The sequence below is a fragment of the Nerophis lumbriciformis genome, linkage group LG17 (assembly GCF_033978685.3).
Source record: "Nerophis lumbriciformis linkage group LG17, RoL_Nlum_v2.1, whole genome shotgun sequence".
Lineage (NCBI taxonomy): Eukaryota > Metazoa > Chordata > Actinopteri > Syngnathiformes > Syngnathidae > Nerophis > Nerophis lumbriciformis.
In genome coordinates this window covers 24,712,101-24,727,500 of record NC_084564.2, presented here as the reverse complement: position 1 = coordinate 24,727,500, position 15,400 = coordinate 24,712,101, and the positions used below count along the sequence as shown (strand labels likewise).

General features: G+C 40.6%; 1 protein-coding gene across 1 annotated transcript in view; it reads left to right on the top strand.

The window, feature by feature from the left end:
• Positions 1-15,400, top strand: part of tmprss13a (transmembrane serine protease 13a) — a 38,724-nt gene that overhangs the window by 15,422 nt on the left and 7,902 nt on the right. Inside the window, exons 4-9 of the mRNA XM_061972097.2 lie at positions 2,694-2,873; positions 3,014-3,140; positions 3,851-3,946; positions 10,491-10,534; positions 13,057-13,219; positions 13,312-13,490. Of these exons, the coding sequence (XP_061828081.1) occupies positions 2,694-2,873; positions 3,014-3,140; positions 3,851-3,946; positions 10,491-10,534; positions 13,057-13,219; positions 13,312-13,490 (789 nt within the window). The remainder of the gene's footprint in view (positions 1-2,693; positions 2,874-3,013; positions 3,141-3,850; positions 3,947-10,490; positions 10,535-13,056; positions 13,220-13,311; positions 13,491-15,400) is intronic.

Sequence of the window (15,400 nt, the reverse complement as noted above, 5' to 3'; positions counted from 1 at the left end):
TCCCTTTTGCTGGTGCTGCTCCCCCAACTAACCACTGCAAAGTACAGGGCACTGGCCACGACAGACTGAAAAAAGATCTCCAACAGCTCGCTGCACACATTAAAGCACCTAAGTTAACAGAACATATATCATTTTTAAATGTCTATATTTTTCACAATTACTCACTGTGTTGAATAAAACATGATTGTCGCCGTGTCAGAGAAGCAACAAACAATTTTCAATCATGTTGTTGTTGTATTAAGATACATACAATGATAGCTAACGTTAGCTCGCTAATTCGCTATAATTAGCTAACAACACAACAAGCTAATGCACATGTTACGTACGTGCGTAGTTTATGCCATTATGCACTAAAAGCCAGAAGAGAGCGGGATATAATGCTTAAAAAACATTACAAAATTAGCGTCCTACTATCTGCGTAAATGTTTAAGCGCATTACTTGGCTGTAAGATGTCAGGTTCAAACACTGATGACATCTATTAAACAAAACAAGAAGCAAGGAATTAAACAGAGACCGAATTAAATTTGGCTCAATTGAGGAGAAACGTCTGGGCTGTACTCTTGTACAGTCTCACCACACTCCTGACGAAAGATTGTACGCCTCCTCTTTTATTTGGACTTTCCCTGATTACATGGCAACAGCTGTTTCTAAGGGACGGGGGTCGTAAACATCCATCGCCTTTGATTACAAACAGTTCAAAGAAAAGGTCAGTTCAAAGAAAAGGTCGCCTGGAGGGGAGTCTGGTCCTGATTCCTCTCCGCTTTGTAGTTCTCGGGTCAAGACAAAATCTGTCTGTGGATAACAATGCATCAAAGAAACAGAACACCTTCATGTTGCTTTCCATCCTATACAGTGGAGTTTTACAAGCCTTCTTCTTGGTAGGATCAAAGACAGCTTTTGTCTTCTCACCGGGAACTCATGGCAACACTTAGATACAATTATTCTGACAACAATAACCAAGACGTATACGTAAACCAGGGCAATATTTTGGCTGAATTTTTTAAGAATCACACAAAAATTGCTAATTATTTGTCAATTGCAAAGATTAAACATTTCCTTAATTTTAATAGATATTTACTTATCTTAAGTCATTGACTTTATATCATAGTCTAAATTTTAGCGTGAATACTTAGATTTTGTCTATTGTAGTTTAAAAATGTTAAAATTGAGAAAATAACTATTCAAATGAGATATTTTGGTTTGTCCCACATAGAAAATAATGTTTAAAGATTCTGCAACATCCCAAGGATGCTTCATTTAAGAATGCTTGTTTTCAGAGTGAAATACTTATTTCTTTTGTCAAAAGTTCTGCTAATTTCTAGACATACAAATCTTAATTTAGGACGTCTTATCAAGTAAAATTAACTAACTGCATGGACAGATAATTCCTCTATTTTTAATCTAATATTTTGACAGCTCTTTTATGCAGTGTACGTACACTGCAAAACCTGAAATCTAAGTAAGATTAAATATCTCAAATAAGGGTGATATTTGCTTATTTTCTGTCTGATAAGATAATTCTTCTCACTAAGCAGATTTTATGTTAGAGTGTTTTACTTGTTTTAAGTGTTTTGGTCCTAAATGATCTCAGTAAGATATTAGATCTTGTTGCTGAGATTTTATGACCTATATTGAGTAAAACATGCTTGAAACTAGAATATCAACTGATGCAAAGCTGTGTCATCAACACTCACAAGTATAAAACTACTTTTTTAAAGTAATAATTTCTTATTTCAAGCATGAAAAAAGAAAATCATGACTCTGACACAATTGTGTCTCATAATTAAAACAGATGACAGCCAAATGGACTTTGCTGTTTTATTTTCAATGAAACAATAGAAAATACATACTCATATAGTAGTACAGTTGGCACAGTACAGTAAACTGACAGTTAATATTTAAACATTTAACATGTGACATTTCAAACAATTTTGAACAGAAATAGTTCATGCACATTCAGATGAATTCTTCAAAATTACAATCAAAAAAGATTTGGCTGGGGGCCGGGCTGTATATATGCGCACTAATTGACTGAAAGAGCACGCACTTGGCGCGATGATGTCATGTTATCGATGGAAACATTTATTTTTAGACCATATGATTTGCCTAGTAGACCCCGAGAGTAATAAGCGGTTGCCTTGTTGCCTTTCCATTAAGAACAATAAATTAGTTTTTAGTATAAGTTTGCTGGTTTCAAGAAATGTAATGCCGAGCACATATCATTATGTCAAGATAATGGCACTAGCATTTACTTCATTTAAGAATATTTTTCAACATATTGAGCAAAAAGGACTCATATTTTTTTTTTCTACCAAGAAAAGTGCACTTGTTATTAGTGAGAATGTACTTATTTTAAGGTATTTTGGGGTTCATTGAAGTTAGCTAATTTTACTTGTTTTGGAAAGTCTTGACAAGCCAAATGTTCTTGTTCTATTGGCAGAAAATTTTGCTTAGTTCAAATAAAATACCCCTAATTTTTGTATTTGTTTCCCCTTGTTTCTGAACACTGACTTTTTGCAGTGTAAACCAAGGCACCACAATGCTTTCAAATGAAAGCAACCAATTTTAAGACATTATTTCTGGCCAACAGGAGCTAACTTTTAATACAGTTTCCTACGATGACTCTTATTCTTGTTTATTATTCCATGACATTCATTACTTGACCTTGTTTTTTTTTTTCTTCTAATGGCAGTGCACTTTAGCACCAGGTTGGTGACTCAGTCGTTTATCAATAGCAACAACAACAACCAGCAAAATGGGGGCCCAAGCAACAGCCGACCGCCTTTGAGGAATGACACTTGCCCTGAGAATACGACCATCGAGTGTGATGGCGTCAGGGACTGCGAGATGGGCTCTGACGAAATGGACTGCGGTGAGTGTGCAACCATACGGACAATGACTGTAATCCCTGCAGGCTCGAGATGAGAGTGCCCTACTGCTGGTTTTTAGGACTATGACTAATGGCGTACTATTATTAAGTCAATACTAATCTTATTTCTTTGTCTTCCCCAGTGAGGTTCGCGAGTGTCAACCGTCTGCAGGTTAGGACCGCCGAAGATGGCCGCTTTCTTCCAGTCTGCTCCAGTGGCTGGAACCAAGACAATGCCGACCAGACTTGTGCCCAGCTTGGCTTTAGAAGGTAAAGAATCAGCACTAGGGATGTTCGATAATGGCTTTTTGCCGATATCCGATATTCCGATATTGTCCAACTTTTTCATTACCGATACCAATATCAACCGATATATACAGTCGTGGAATTAACACATTATTATGCCTAATTTGGACAACCAGGTATGGTGAAGATAAGGTACTTTTTAAAAAAAAATTATAAAATAAAATAAGATAAATAAATTAAAAACATTTTCTTGAATATAAAAGAAAGTAAAACGATATAAAAACAGTTACATAGAAACTAGTAATTAATGAAAATGAGTAAAATTAACTGTTAAAGGTTAGTACTATTAGTGGACCAGCAGCACGCACAATCATGTGTGCTTACGGACTGTATCCCTTGCAGACTGTATTGATATATATTGATATATAATGTAGGAACCAGAATATTAATAACAGAAAGAAACAACCCTTTTGTGTGAATGAGTGTAAATGGGAGAGGGAGGTTTTTTTGGGTTGGTGCACTAATTGTAAGTGTATCTTGTGTTTTTTATGTTGATTTAATAAAAAAAATTAATTAAAAAAACCGATACCGATAATAAAAAAAAACGATACAGATAATTTCCGATATTACATTATAATGCATTTATTTATTTTATAGACATCTCTAATCAGCACTCTTGCCGTATGTGATTCTCGTCCTGCTTTCTGAGCTACTTCTTTTCTACCTGTTTTCAGCTCCTTCATTAGCAAGAATTTCACATCCCAGGACTCCCTTGGTTTGATGGTGACCAACAGATCGTCTGAAAACATTCAGGGCACGGTAGAAGTCAGGTAAACAACCCATCATCATTATCTAGCCGCCACTTGCTTCTGTATTACAGTCGTCCCTCGATTGGTTTATTATTAATAAACCAAATATTTTCATATTTAGGGCATTAAAAACATGTTTTCTAAATACGTTTATTTACCGTATTTTTCGGAGTATAAGTCGCACCGGAGTATAAGTCGCACCTGGCGAAAATGCATAATAAAAGAAGGAAAAAAACATATATAAATCGCACTGAAGCCCGGCCAAACTATGAAAAAAACTGCGACTTATAGTCCGAAAAATACGGTACTTAATTAGAGCCCTTTATACATGAAATAACACCCACATAGTCACCTTTTAAACTGTAGATTACAGTTCCCGGAACATCCTCCAAGTGTGCATCGGCCCGGCCACTAGAACACAGCCATGTCGTGGAAATACTTTGTCCCATCCTGGGTGATTCAAGTTAGAACTGGGCTTTGATGTCCTGAAACCGTGGGTGTGTGTTATTCTGCCAAATGTTGGTAGATATGTAGATAGATAAATAGATAGATAGTACTTTATTGATTCCTTCAGGAGAGTTCCCTCAGGAAAATTTAAAGTAAACTTGACAGTCGCAGGTACGGCCATTGGTCGTGTTGTTAGCATTCTGTGTCGTGCAACCCTAATGGCACGGTTCAGGTTAGCTCTGGCTGTTATTATTATTATTAATAAATGAAATATTTTCATAGTTAGGGCATTAAAAACGTGTTTTCTAAATACGTTTATTTACCGTATTTTTCGGAGTATAAGTCGCACCGGAGTATAAGCCGCACCTGCCGAAAATGCATAATAAAGAAGGAAAAAAACATATATAAATCGCACTGGAGCCCGGCCATAGTTAGGGCATTAAAAACATGTTTTCTAAATACGTTTATTTACTTAATTAGAGCCCTTTATACATGAAATAACACCCACATAGTCACCTTTAAACTCATTTCACCCAATATCGGAGCATTGAGTGTTTTCTTCTGTAGATTACAGTTCCCGGAACATCCTCCAAGTCTGCATCGGCCCGGCCACTAGAACACAGCCACGTCGTGGAAATACTTTGTCCCATCCTGGGTGATTCAAGTTAGAACTGGGCTTTGATGTCCTGAAACCGTGGGTGTGTGTTATTCTGCCAAACGTTGGTATACTTGACAGTCGCAGGTACGGCCATTGGTCGTGTTGTTAGAATTCTGTGTCGTGCAACCCTAATGGCACAGTTCAGGTTAGCTCTGGCTGTTATTGTTATTATTAATAAATCAAATATTTTCATAGTTAGGGCATTAAAAACATGTTTTCTAAATACGTTTATTTACTTAATTAGAGCACTTTAAACATGAAATAACACCCACATAGTTGCCTTTAAACCCATTTCACCCAATATCGTAGCATTGAGTGTTTTCTTCTGTAGATTACAGTTCCTGGAACATCCTCCAAGTGTGCATCGGCCCGGCCACTAGAACACAGCCACGTCGTAGAAATACTTTGTCCCTCCTGGGTGATTCAAGTTAGAACTGAGGCTTTGATGTCCTGAAACCGTGGGTGTGTGTTATTTTGCCAAACGTTGGTAAACTTGACAATCGCAGGTACGGCCATTGGTCGTGTTGTTAGCATTCTGTGTCGTGCAACCCTAATGGCACGGTTCAGGTTAGCTCTGGCTGTTATTATTATTATTAATAAATCAAATATTTTCATAGTTAGGGCATTAAAAACATGTTTTCTAAATATGTTTATTTACCATATTTTTCGGAGTATAAGTTGCACCGGAGTATAAGTCGCACCTGCCGAAAATGCATAATAAAGAAGGAAAAAAACATATATAAATCGCACTGGAGCCCTGCCAAACTATGAAAAAAAACTGCGACTTATAGTCCGAAAAATACGGTACTTAATTAGAGCCCTTTATACATGAAACACACTTGGAACATCCTCCAAGTGTGCATCGGCCCGGCCACTAGAACACAGCCACGTCGTGGAAATACTTTGTCCCATCCTGGGTGATTCAAGTTAGAACTGGGCTTTGATGTCCTGAAACCGTGGGTGTGTGTTATTCTGCCAAACGTTGGTATACTTGACAGTCGCAGGTACGGCCATTGGTCGTGTTGTTAGCATTCTGTGTCGTGCAACCCTAATGGCACGGTTCAGGTTAGCTCTGGCTGTTAGTGTTATTATTAATAAATCAAATATTTTCATAGTTAGGGCATTAAAAACATGTTTTCTAAATACGTTTATTTACTTAATTAGAGCACTTTAAACATGAAATAACACCCACATAGTTGCTTTTAAACCCATTTCACCCAATATCGTAGCATTGACTGTTTTCTTCTGTAGATTACAGTTCCTGGAACATCCTCCAAGTGTGCATCGGCCCGGCCACTAGAACACAGCTACGTCGTGGAAATACTTTGTCCCATCCTGGGTGATTCAAGTTAGAACTGGGCTTTGATGTCCTGAAACCGTGGGTGTGTGTTATTTTGCCAAACGTTGGTAAACTTGACAATCGCAGGTACGGCCATTGGTCGTGTTGTTAGCATTCTGTGTCGTGCAACCCTAATGGCACGGTTCAGGTTAGCTCTGGCTGTTATTATTATTATTAATAAATCAAATATTTTCATAGTTAGGGCATTAAAAACATGTTTTCTAAATACGTTTATTTACCATATTTTTCGGAGTATAAGTCGCACCTGCCGAAAATGCATAATAAAGAAGGAAAAAATCATATATAAATCGCACTGGAGCCCTGCCAAACTATGAAAAAAACTGCGACTTATAGTCCGAAAAATACGGTACTTAATTAGAGCCCTTTATACATGAAACACACTTGGAACATCCTCCAAGTGTGCATCGGCCCGTCAACTAGAACACAGCCACGTCGTGGAAATACTTTGTCCCATCCTGGGTGATTCAAGTTAGAACTGGGCTTTGATGTCCTGAAACCGTGGGTGTGTGTTATTCTGCCAAACGTTAGTGAACTTGACAGTCGCAGGTACGGCCATTGGTCGTGTTGTTAGCATTCTGTGTCGTGCAACCCTAATGGCACGGTTCAGGTTAGCTCTGGCTGTTATTATTATTATTATTATTAATAAATCGAATATTTTCATAGTTAGGGCATTAAAAACATGTATTCTAAATATGTTTATTTACTTAATTAGAGCACTTTAAACATGAAATAACACCCACATAGTCACCTTTAAACCCATTTCACCCAATATTGGAGCATTGAGTGTTTTCTTCTGTAGATTACAGTTCCCGGAACATCCTCCAAGTGTGCATCGGCCCGGCCACTAGAACACAGCCACGTCGTGAAAATACTTTGTCCCATCCTGGGTGATTCAAGTTAGAACTGGACTTTGATGTCCTGAAACCGTGGGTGTGTGTTATTCTGCCAAACGTTGGTAAACTTGACAATCGCAGGTACGGCCATTGGTCGTGTTGTTAGCATTCTGTGTCGTGCAACCTTAATGGCATGGTTCAGGTTAGCTCTGACTGTTATTATTATTATTAATAAATCAAATATTTTCATAGTTAGGGCATTAAAAACATGTTTTCTAAATACGTTTATTTACTTAATTAGAGCCCTTTATACATGAAATAACACCCACATAGTCACCTTTAAACTCATTTCACCCAATATCATAGCATTGAGTGTTTTCTTCTGTAGATTACAGTTCCCAGAACATCCTCCAAGTATGCATCGGCCCGGCCACTAGAACACAGCCACGTCGTGGAAATACTTTGTCCCATCCTGGGTGATTCAAGTTAGAACTGGGCTTTGATGTCCTGAAATCGTGGGTGTGTGTTATTCTGCCAAACTTTGGTAAACTTGACAGTCGCAGGTACAACCATTGGTCGTGTTGTTAGCATTCTGTGTCGTTAGCCTTGCATGTCTGCGTTGTCGTTCCACATCGCTCACGCCAAAGGCTCGCCAATTTTGATGTGGGGCCGTGTAATTGCTGTGGAAGATGAAGTGCTTAAATCTCCACTGAGCATTCTGCTGCGGATAGATAGTCTTGTTTGCACAAATCGCGTCCTGGAGATGCGTTATTGACGAGGCAGGATTTGAAGATGAAGTGCATCAAGGAGTTGGGGCGGTATAGCTCGGTTGGTAGAGCGGCCGTCCCAGCAACTTGAGGGTTGCAAGTTCGACTACCGCTTCCGCCATCCTAGTCACTGCCGTTGTGTCCTTGGGCAAGACACTTTACCCACCTGCTCCCAGTGCCACCCACACTGGTTTAAATGTAACTTTGATATTGGGTTTCACTATGTAAAGCGCTTTGAGTCACTAGAGAAAAGCGCTATATAAATATAATTCACTTCACTTCACTTAGTTGTTCTGCCAAAAGTTGGTCAGCTTGATTGTCGCTTTGAAGATAGCATCAAGATTAGCTGCCATGTTGCTGCGAGATATTTGCACTCTCGTAATTACGCTTGGGGAATATCTCTACGAATCACCACAACATAATAATAGAAAATGAGACAAATACTGCACTGTAATACATATAAGCAATAACTCGTAATTTAGGCCCCGACTATGTTGAATATGCTTTTTAAAATCGGCGATGTAGCGAAGCCGCAATATTTGAAGTGCGATATACAAACCCCAAAACCAGTGAAGTTGGCACGTTGTGTAAGTCGTAAATAAAAACAGAATACAATGATTTGGAAATCCTTCTCAACCTATATTCAATTGAATAGACCGCAAAGACAAGATACTTAACGTTAAAACTCGAAAACGTTGTTATTTTTTGCAAATATTAGCTCATTTGGAATTTGATGCCTGCAACTTGTTTCAAAAAAGCTGGCACAAGTGGCAAAAAAGACTGAGAAAGTTGAGGAATGCTCAACACTTATTTGGAACATCCCACAGGTGAACAGGCTAATTGGGAACAGGTGGGTGCCATGATTGGGTATAAAAGCAGCTTCCATGAAATGCTCAGTCATTCACAAACAAGGATGGGGCGAGGGTCACCACTTTGTCAACAAATGCGTGAGCAAATTGTCAGACAGTTCAAGAACAACATTTCTCAACCAGCTATTGCAAGGAATTTAGGGATTTCACCATCTACGACCCTTAACATCATCAAAAGGTTCAGAGAATCTGGAGAAATCACTGCACGTAAGCGATGATATTACGGACCTTGGATCCCTCAGGCGGCACTGCATCAAAAACCGACATCAGTGCGTAAAGGATATCACCACATGGGCTCAGGAACACTTCAGAAAACCGCTGTCAGTAACTACAGTTCGCTGCTACATCTGTAAGTGCAAGTTAAAACTCTACTATGCAAAGCGAAAGCCATTTATCAACAACACCCAGATACGCTGCCGGCTTCTAAGATGGACTGATGCAAAGTGGAAAAGCGTTCTGTGGTCTGACGAGTCCACATTTAAAATTGTTTTTGGAAACTGTGGACGTCGTGTCCTCCGGACCAAAGAGGAAAAGAACCATCCGGACTGTTATAGGTGCAAAGTTCAAAAGCCAGCATCTGTGATGGTATGGGGGTGTATTAGTGCCCAAGGCATGGGTAACTTACACATCTGTGAATGCACCATTAATGCTAAAAGGTACATACAGGTTTTGGAGCAACATATGTTGCCATCCAAGCAACGTTATCATGAACGCCCCTGCTTATTTCAGCAAGACAATGCCAAGCCATGTGTTACATCAACGTAGCTTCATAGTAAAAGAGTGCGGGTAATAGACTGGCCTGCCTGTAGTCCAGACCTGTCTCCCATTGAAAATGTGTGGCGCATTATGAAGCCTAAAATAGCACAACGGAGACCCCCGGACTGTTGGACAACTTAAGCTGTACATCAAGCAAGAATGGGAAAGAATTCCACCTGAAAAGCTTCAAAAATTGGTCTCCTCAGTTCCCAAACGTTTACTGAGTGTTGTTAAAAGGAAAGGCCATGTAACAGGGACGGCGTGGCGCAGTGGGAGAGTGGCCGTGCGCAACCCAAGGGTCCCTGGTTCAATCCCCACCTAGTACCAACCTCGTCATGTCCGTTGTGTCCTGAGCAAGACACTTCACCCTTGCTCCTGATGGGTGCTGGTTAGCGCCTTGCATGGCAGCTCCCTCCATCAGTGTGTGAATGTGTGTGTGAATGGGTAAATGTGGAAGTAGTGTCAAAGCGCTTTGAGTACCTTGAAGGTAGAAAAGCGCTATACAAGTACAACCCATTTATCATTTATAACACAGTGGTAAAAATGCCCCGGTGCCAACTTTTTTGCAATGTGTTGCTGCTATTAAATTCTAAGCTCATGATTATTTGCCAAAAAAAAGTTTCTCAGTTTGAACATTAAATATCTTGTCTTTGCAGTCTATTCAATTGAATATAAGTTGAAAAGGATTTGCAAATCATTGTATTCCGTTTTTATTTACGAATTACACAAGGTGCCAACTTCACTGGTTTTGGGGTTTGTAGCAAGGGACAACTGTAAATACAGTATCAAGGCACAAGCTGATGAGTGTGTGCTTAAAACGGTGCATGTTAGTATGTACTTGTCATTTGTCTCACATATGTGTCTTATTTTGACAGTTCCTCCTGTCCAGACCAAAACATTGTCTCCCTGCAGTGCGTAGGTAAGAAGACACCATCTGCCCCACCGTCATGCACACCTGAACGCCTAAATTAGATTTTTTCTAATTCATAACACTAAACCAGCTAAACCCCCAAGGGCCTCATACGAAGAAAATATCGAAGGATGCGGGGGAAAAAGCTAAAAAAAACAAAAACAAAGCTTTTTTTAAACCGATTTGGAAATTGAGCACATGCCTGCGTTATGCAGAATCGTGAGGTGCTCACAGTTGTTTTTGGGAGTCATTATCTCAAACTGTTTCGCCGTAGGAACATTTGTTAGACATTGTTGGTCATTGTCAAGATGATGGACATCAGGTGCAGTTAATTGCAGTCATCTTTCCTGAATCAACCCCTCTTCGCTGACACAAACCTGATGCACTTCTTTAATATCTATATTTGACCAAGTACACGATATTGCCAAAAGTATTTGGCCACCCATATGATGAGAATCAGGTGTCTTAATAACTTGGCCCGGTGTATAAAATCAAGCACTTAGGCGTGGCGACTGTTTCTACAAATATTTGTGAAAGAATGGGCCACTCTCAGTGATTTCCAGCGTGGATATGTCATAGGATGCCACCTGTGCAACAAATCCAATCGTGAAATTTCCTCGCTCCTAAATATTCCAAAGTCAACTTTATTATGAGAAAATTGAAGAGTTTGGGAACAACAGCAACTCAGCCACCAAGTGGTAGGCCACGTAAACTGACAGAGAGGGGTCAGCGGATGCTGCAGCGCATAGTGCAAAGAATTTCTGCACACTCAGTTGCTACAGAGCTCCAAACGTCATGTGACCTTTCAATTAGCCCACGTACAGTACGCAGAGAACTTCATGGAATGGGTTTCCATGGCCGATCAGCCTTATCTAAGCCATACATCACCGAGTCCAATGCAAAGCGTGGGATGCAGTGGTGTAAAGCACGTCGCCACTGGACTCTAGAGCAGTGGAGATGCCTTCTCTGGACTGATGAATCACACTTTTCCATCTGGCAATCTGATGGACAAGTCTGGGTTTGGAGGTTGCCAGGAGAACGCTACATTTTCGACTGCATTGTGCCCAGTGTGAAATTTGGTGGAGAAGGAATTATGGGGTGGGGTTGTTTTTCAGGAGTTGGGCTTGGCCCCTTAGTTCCAGTCATACTTGCCAACCCTCCCGAATTTTCCGGGAGACTCCCGAATTTCAGTGCCTCTCCCAAAAACCTCCCGGGACAACCATTCTCCCGAATTTCTCCCGATTTCCAGCCGGACTTAAGGCACGCCCCCTCCAGGTCCGTGCGGACCTGAGCGAGGACAGCCTGACGTCACGTCCGCTTGGCCAACCAAAAAGTAACCACAGTGTTCTGTGGTTACTTTTTGGTTGGCCAACGGTTTACGTTGTATTGCGCACCCTGACGGCAAGTGTGGGAGTCGGTTCTGAAGTATGAAGTAAAGAGACGTAACTAATCACCTCGCCTGGTTATTGACTCCAACCCAGAATATTACACTGCCCATACCTATGCTCCTTCAGAGGCTGTGCTACTGACAGCAAAGCATTGCACTTATAAATACAACAATGAGTAGACGAGTGTGTATGTATATGTGTAAATAAACAACACAAATTAATCCCGCATAACAAACACCTCCCCCCTCCCGTCCATATAACCCGCCAATACAACTCAAACACCTGCACAACACACTCAATCCCACAGCCCAAAATACCGTTCACCTCCCCAAAGTTCATACAGCACATATATTTCCCCAAAGTCCCCAAAGTTACGTACGTGACATGTACATAGCGGCACGCACGTACGGGCAAGCGATCAAATGTTTGGAAGCCGCAGCTGCATGCGTACTCACGGTACCGCGTCTGCGCATCCAACTCAAAGTCCTCCTGGTAAGAGTCTCTGTTGTCCCAGTTCTCCACAGGCCAATGGTATAGCCTGACTGTCATCTTCCGGGAATGTATACAATGAAACACCGGCTGTGTTTGTGTTGCTGCAGTCGGCCGCAAAACACCGCTTCCCACCTACAGCTTTCTTCTTTGCTGTCTCCATTGTTCATTGAACAAATTGCAAAAGATTCACCAACACAGATGACCAGAATACTGTGGAATTTTGCGATGAAAACAGACGACTTAATAGCTGGCCACCATGCTGTCCCAAAATGTCCTCCACAATCAGTGACGTCACGCGCTGACGTCATCATACCGAGACGTTTTCAGCAGGATATTTCGCGTGGAATTTAAAATTGCACTTTAGTAAGCTAACCCGGCCGTATTGGCATGTGTTGCAATGTTAAGATTTCATCATTGATGTATAAACTATCAGACTGCGTGGTCGGTAGTAGTGGGTTTCAGTAGGCCTTTAAGTTTAAAAAATGAGGCATTTTGACATCCACATAGGAACTTTCCTGTTATACTTCCAAAAAGTCCAGTTTGAATGCGCTATATACTACTACTACCACTATTAAAACATGCCAGAGCATACTCGACAACAACTAGGGTGATGATAATGTGTAGAATAAATGCTGGTATCACCTTTCACAGACTGTGGCCGGCAGCAGTCCACATCTCGCATCGTCGGAGGCAGCGTTGCACAGAGGGGTCAGTGGCCTTGGCAGTTATCTCTGCACTTTAGGGGCTCCCATGTGTGTGGAGGGGTCCTGATTGCGCCCGATTTTGTGCTGACTGCCGCCCACTGCTTCCCGGGGTGAGTGTTTTATCACAAGACGAAGCTTCAGTTTGCATTCCAGTAAAAAAGCAAAAGATGAAAGACTATAAAAATGTTTATCCACCATTCAGGGCTGTCCCTTCAATGCAATCACCGCAGTTTTGGCAAGTGTACGGAGGCGCTGTGTCTCTGGATAATCTACCTCAGCCCTTCCTGGTTGAGAGTATCATACTGAATGAAAACTACGACAACAGGACCAATGATCAGGATGTCGCTTTGCTCAAGCTGACAGCTCCAGTTGATTTTGATGGTTGGTAAAACTTGCACTATAATCTGAGTGTGACACAGTTGTGTAACACAAATGTGTGTTTATATTGTGTACACACTCAGGGCTTGATTTAGTAAAGGTTTGCGTGTACTAAAACACGTGCAAACTTGATACCACAGGCAAAGCTGATCGACTAAACGTTTGCAAAGTGGATTGCGTCTGTTGAGTGAGCAGAATTAATATGCAAAATGTATGCTGATCATCAAAACACCCACAAAACTGGGAGTAGAAGATGCACGTATAATTATTTAGCACACGCTATGTGATTTATTAACACTCATCACCGTTTTGCGCGCACTATTTTGCGTTTTAGCGAGCTCGCGTAAGAAGGACGTGCAAAGTGACAGTTCCAAAATCCACACACGGTTGTATGATTAGTGCTTGCGCTGCACAGACAGATGATGGGCAGACGAGACTCCTTTGTCCTCCGTGGGTCTGTCAACATTTTGGACGGTCAAAAAAATTTACATATTGTCTATTCCAGTGTTTTTCAACCAAATTAGTGTGCCGTGAAATACAGCCTGGTGTGCCGTGGGAGATGATGTAATTTCACCTAATTGGGTTAAAAATATTTTTTGCAAACCAGTAATTATAATCCGCAAATGTGCTGTTGTTGAGTCTGCGCTGTCTAGAGATCGGCGGAGTAACCGTGTAATACTCTTCCATATCAGTAGGTGGCAGCAGGTAGCTAACTGATTTGTAGATGTCGAGAACATGGTTTGTCGTGATCACAATATGCGGGAGGCAGTGTGAAGGTAAAAAGGTATCTAACACTTAAACCAAAAATAAATAAAAGGCGAGTACAGCTAAGAAAAAGCATTGAAGCTTAGGGATGGCTATGCAAAACAAAACTAAAACTGAACTGGCTGCAAAGTAAACAAAAACAGAATGCTGGACGACAGCAAAGACTTACAGCGTGTGGAGCAGACGGCGTCCACAAAGTACAATCAACAATGTCCACACAAAGAAGGATAGCGTCCGCAACTTAATTAGTCTTGATTGCGAGAAAAAAGCAGGTGCGAGGAATAGCGTTCAAGGAAGACATGAAACTGCTACAGGAAAATACCCACAAATGAGGAAAAGCCACCAAAATAGGAGCGTAAGACAATAACTAAAACACGACACACAGGAAAACACCCAAAAACTCCAAATAAGTCACGGCGTGATGTGACAGGTCGTGACAGTACACCTACTTTGAGACAAGAGCTATATTGCCAATATGCATGGTTGGTTATGGTTTGAATTCGTATCCAACAATTGCGAGAACAACTTTTTATCATCAATATCGGCTACTGAGTTTCATTTTTATTATGTTTTCTGCTGGTGGTGTGCCTAAGAATTTTTTCAATGAAAAAAGCGTGCCTTGGCTCAGAAAAGGTTGAAAAACACTGGTCTATTCAGCAACATTTATAGCTGCTAGAGCAGGGGTGTCAAACTCAAATACAGAGTGGGCCAAAATTTAAAACTGAACAAAGCCGCGGGCCAAGGTTGAACAAATTAACCTTTTTGATAGGGACCCAAACAAGTTTTGCATTAAATATTGAACAAGCAAGGCTTATATAACTTTAAAGTGACATGCAAAATCGAGTTTCAAATAGTAATAATAATAATTAAAAAATATCAATGGCATATCAAATACAATTTAAATAAAAATGGAATGCCTCTTTTCTATTTGCAGCCTTCTGAGGTAAATTTCAACATTAACTTTTTCCACAGGCTAATAAATTTGAAAATAAAATAATAAATAAACCAACCATTAGGACTTTAAACTGCTCAGTTTGCAACACACTGATCTAATCTGATGTGCCCAAGCCAGATACCTGCCATCTTTTCTTGGATGCTAGTTCATTAATGTCGAGGCTCAGGCTTTGAGCTGAGGCATCCCTCATTAT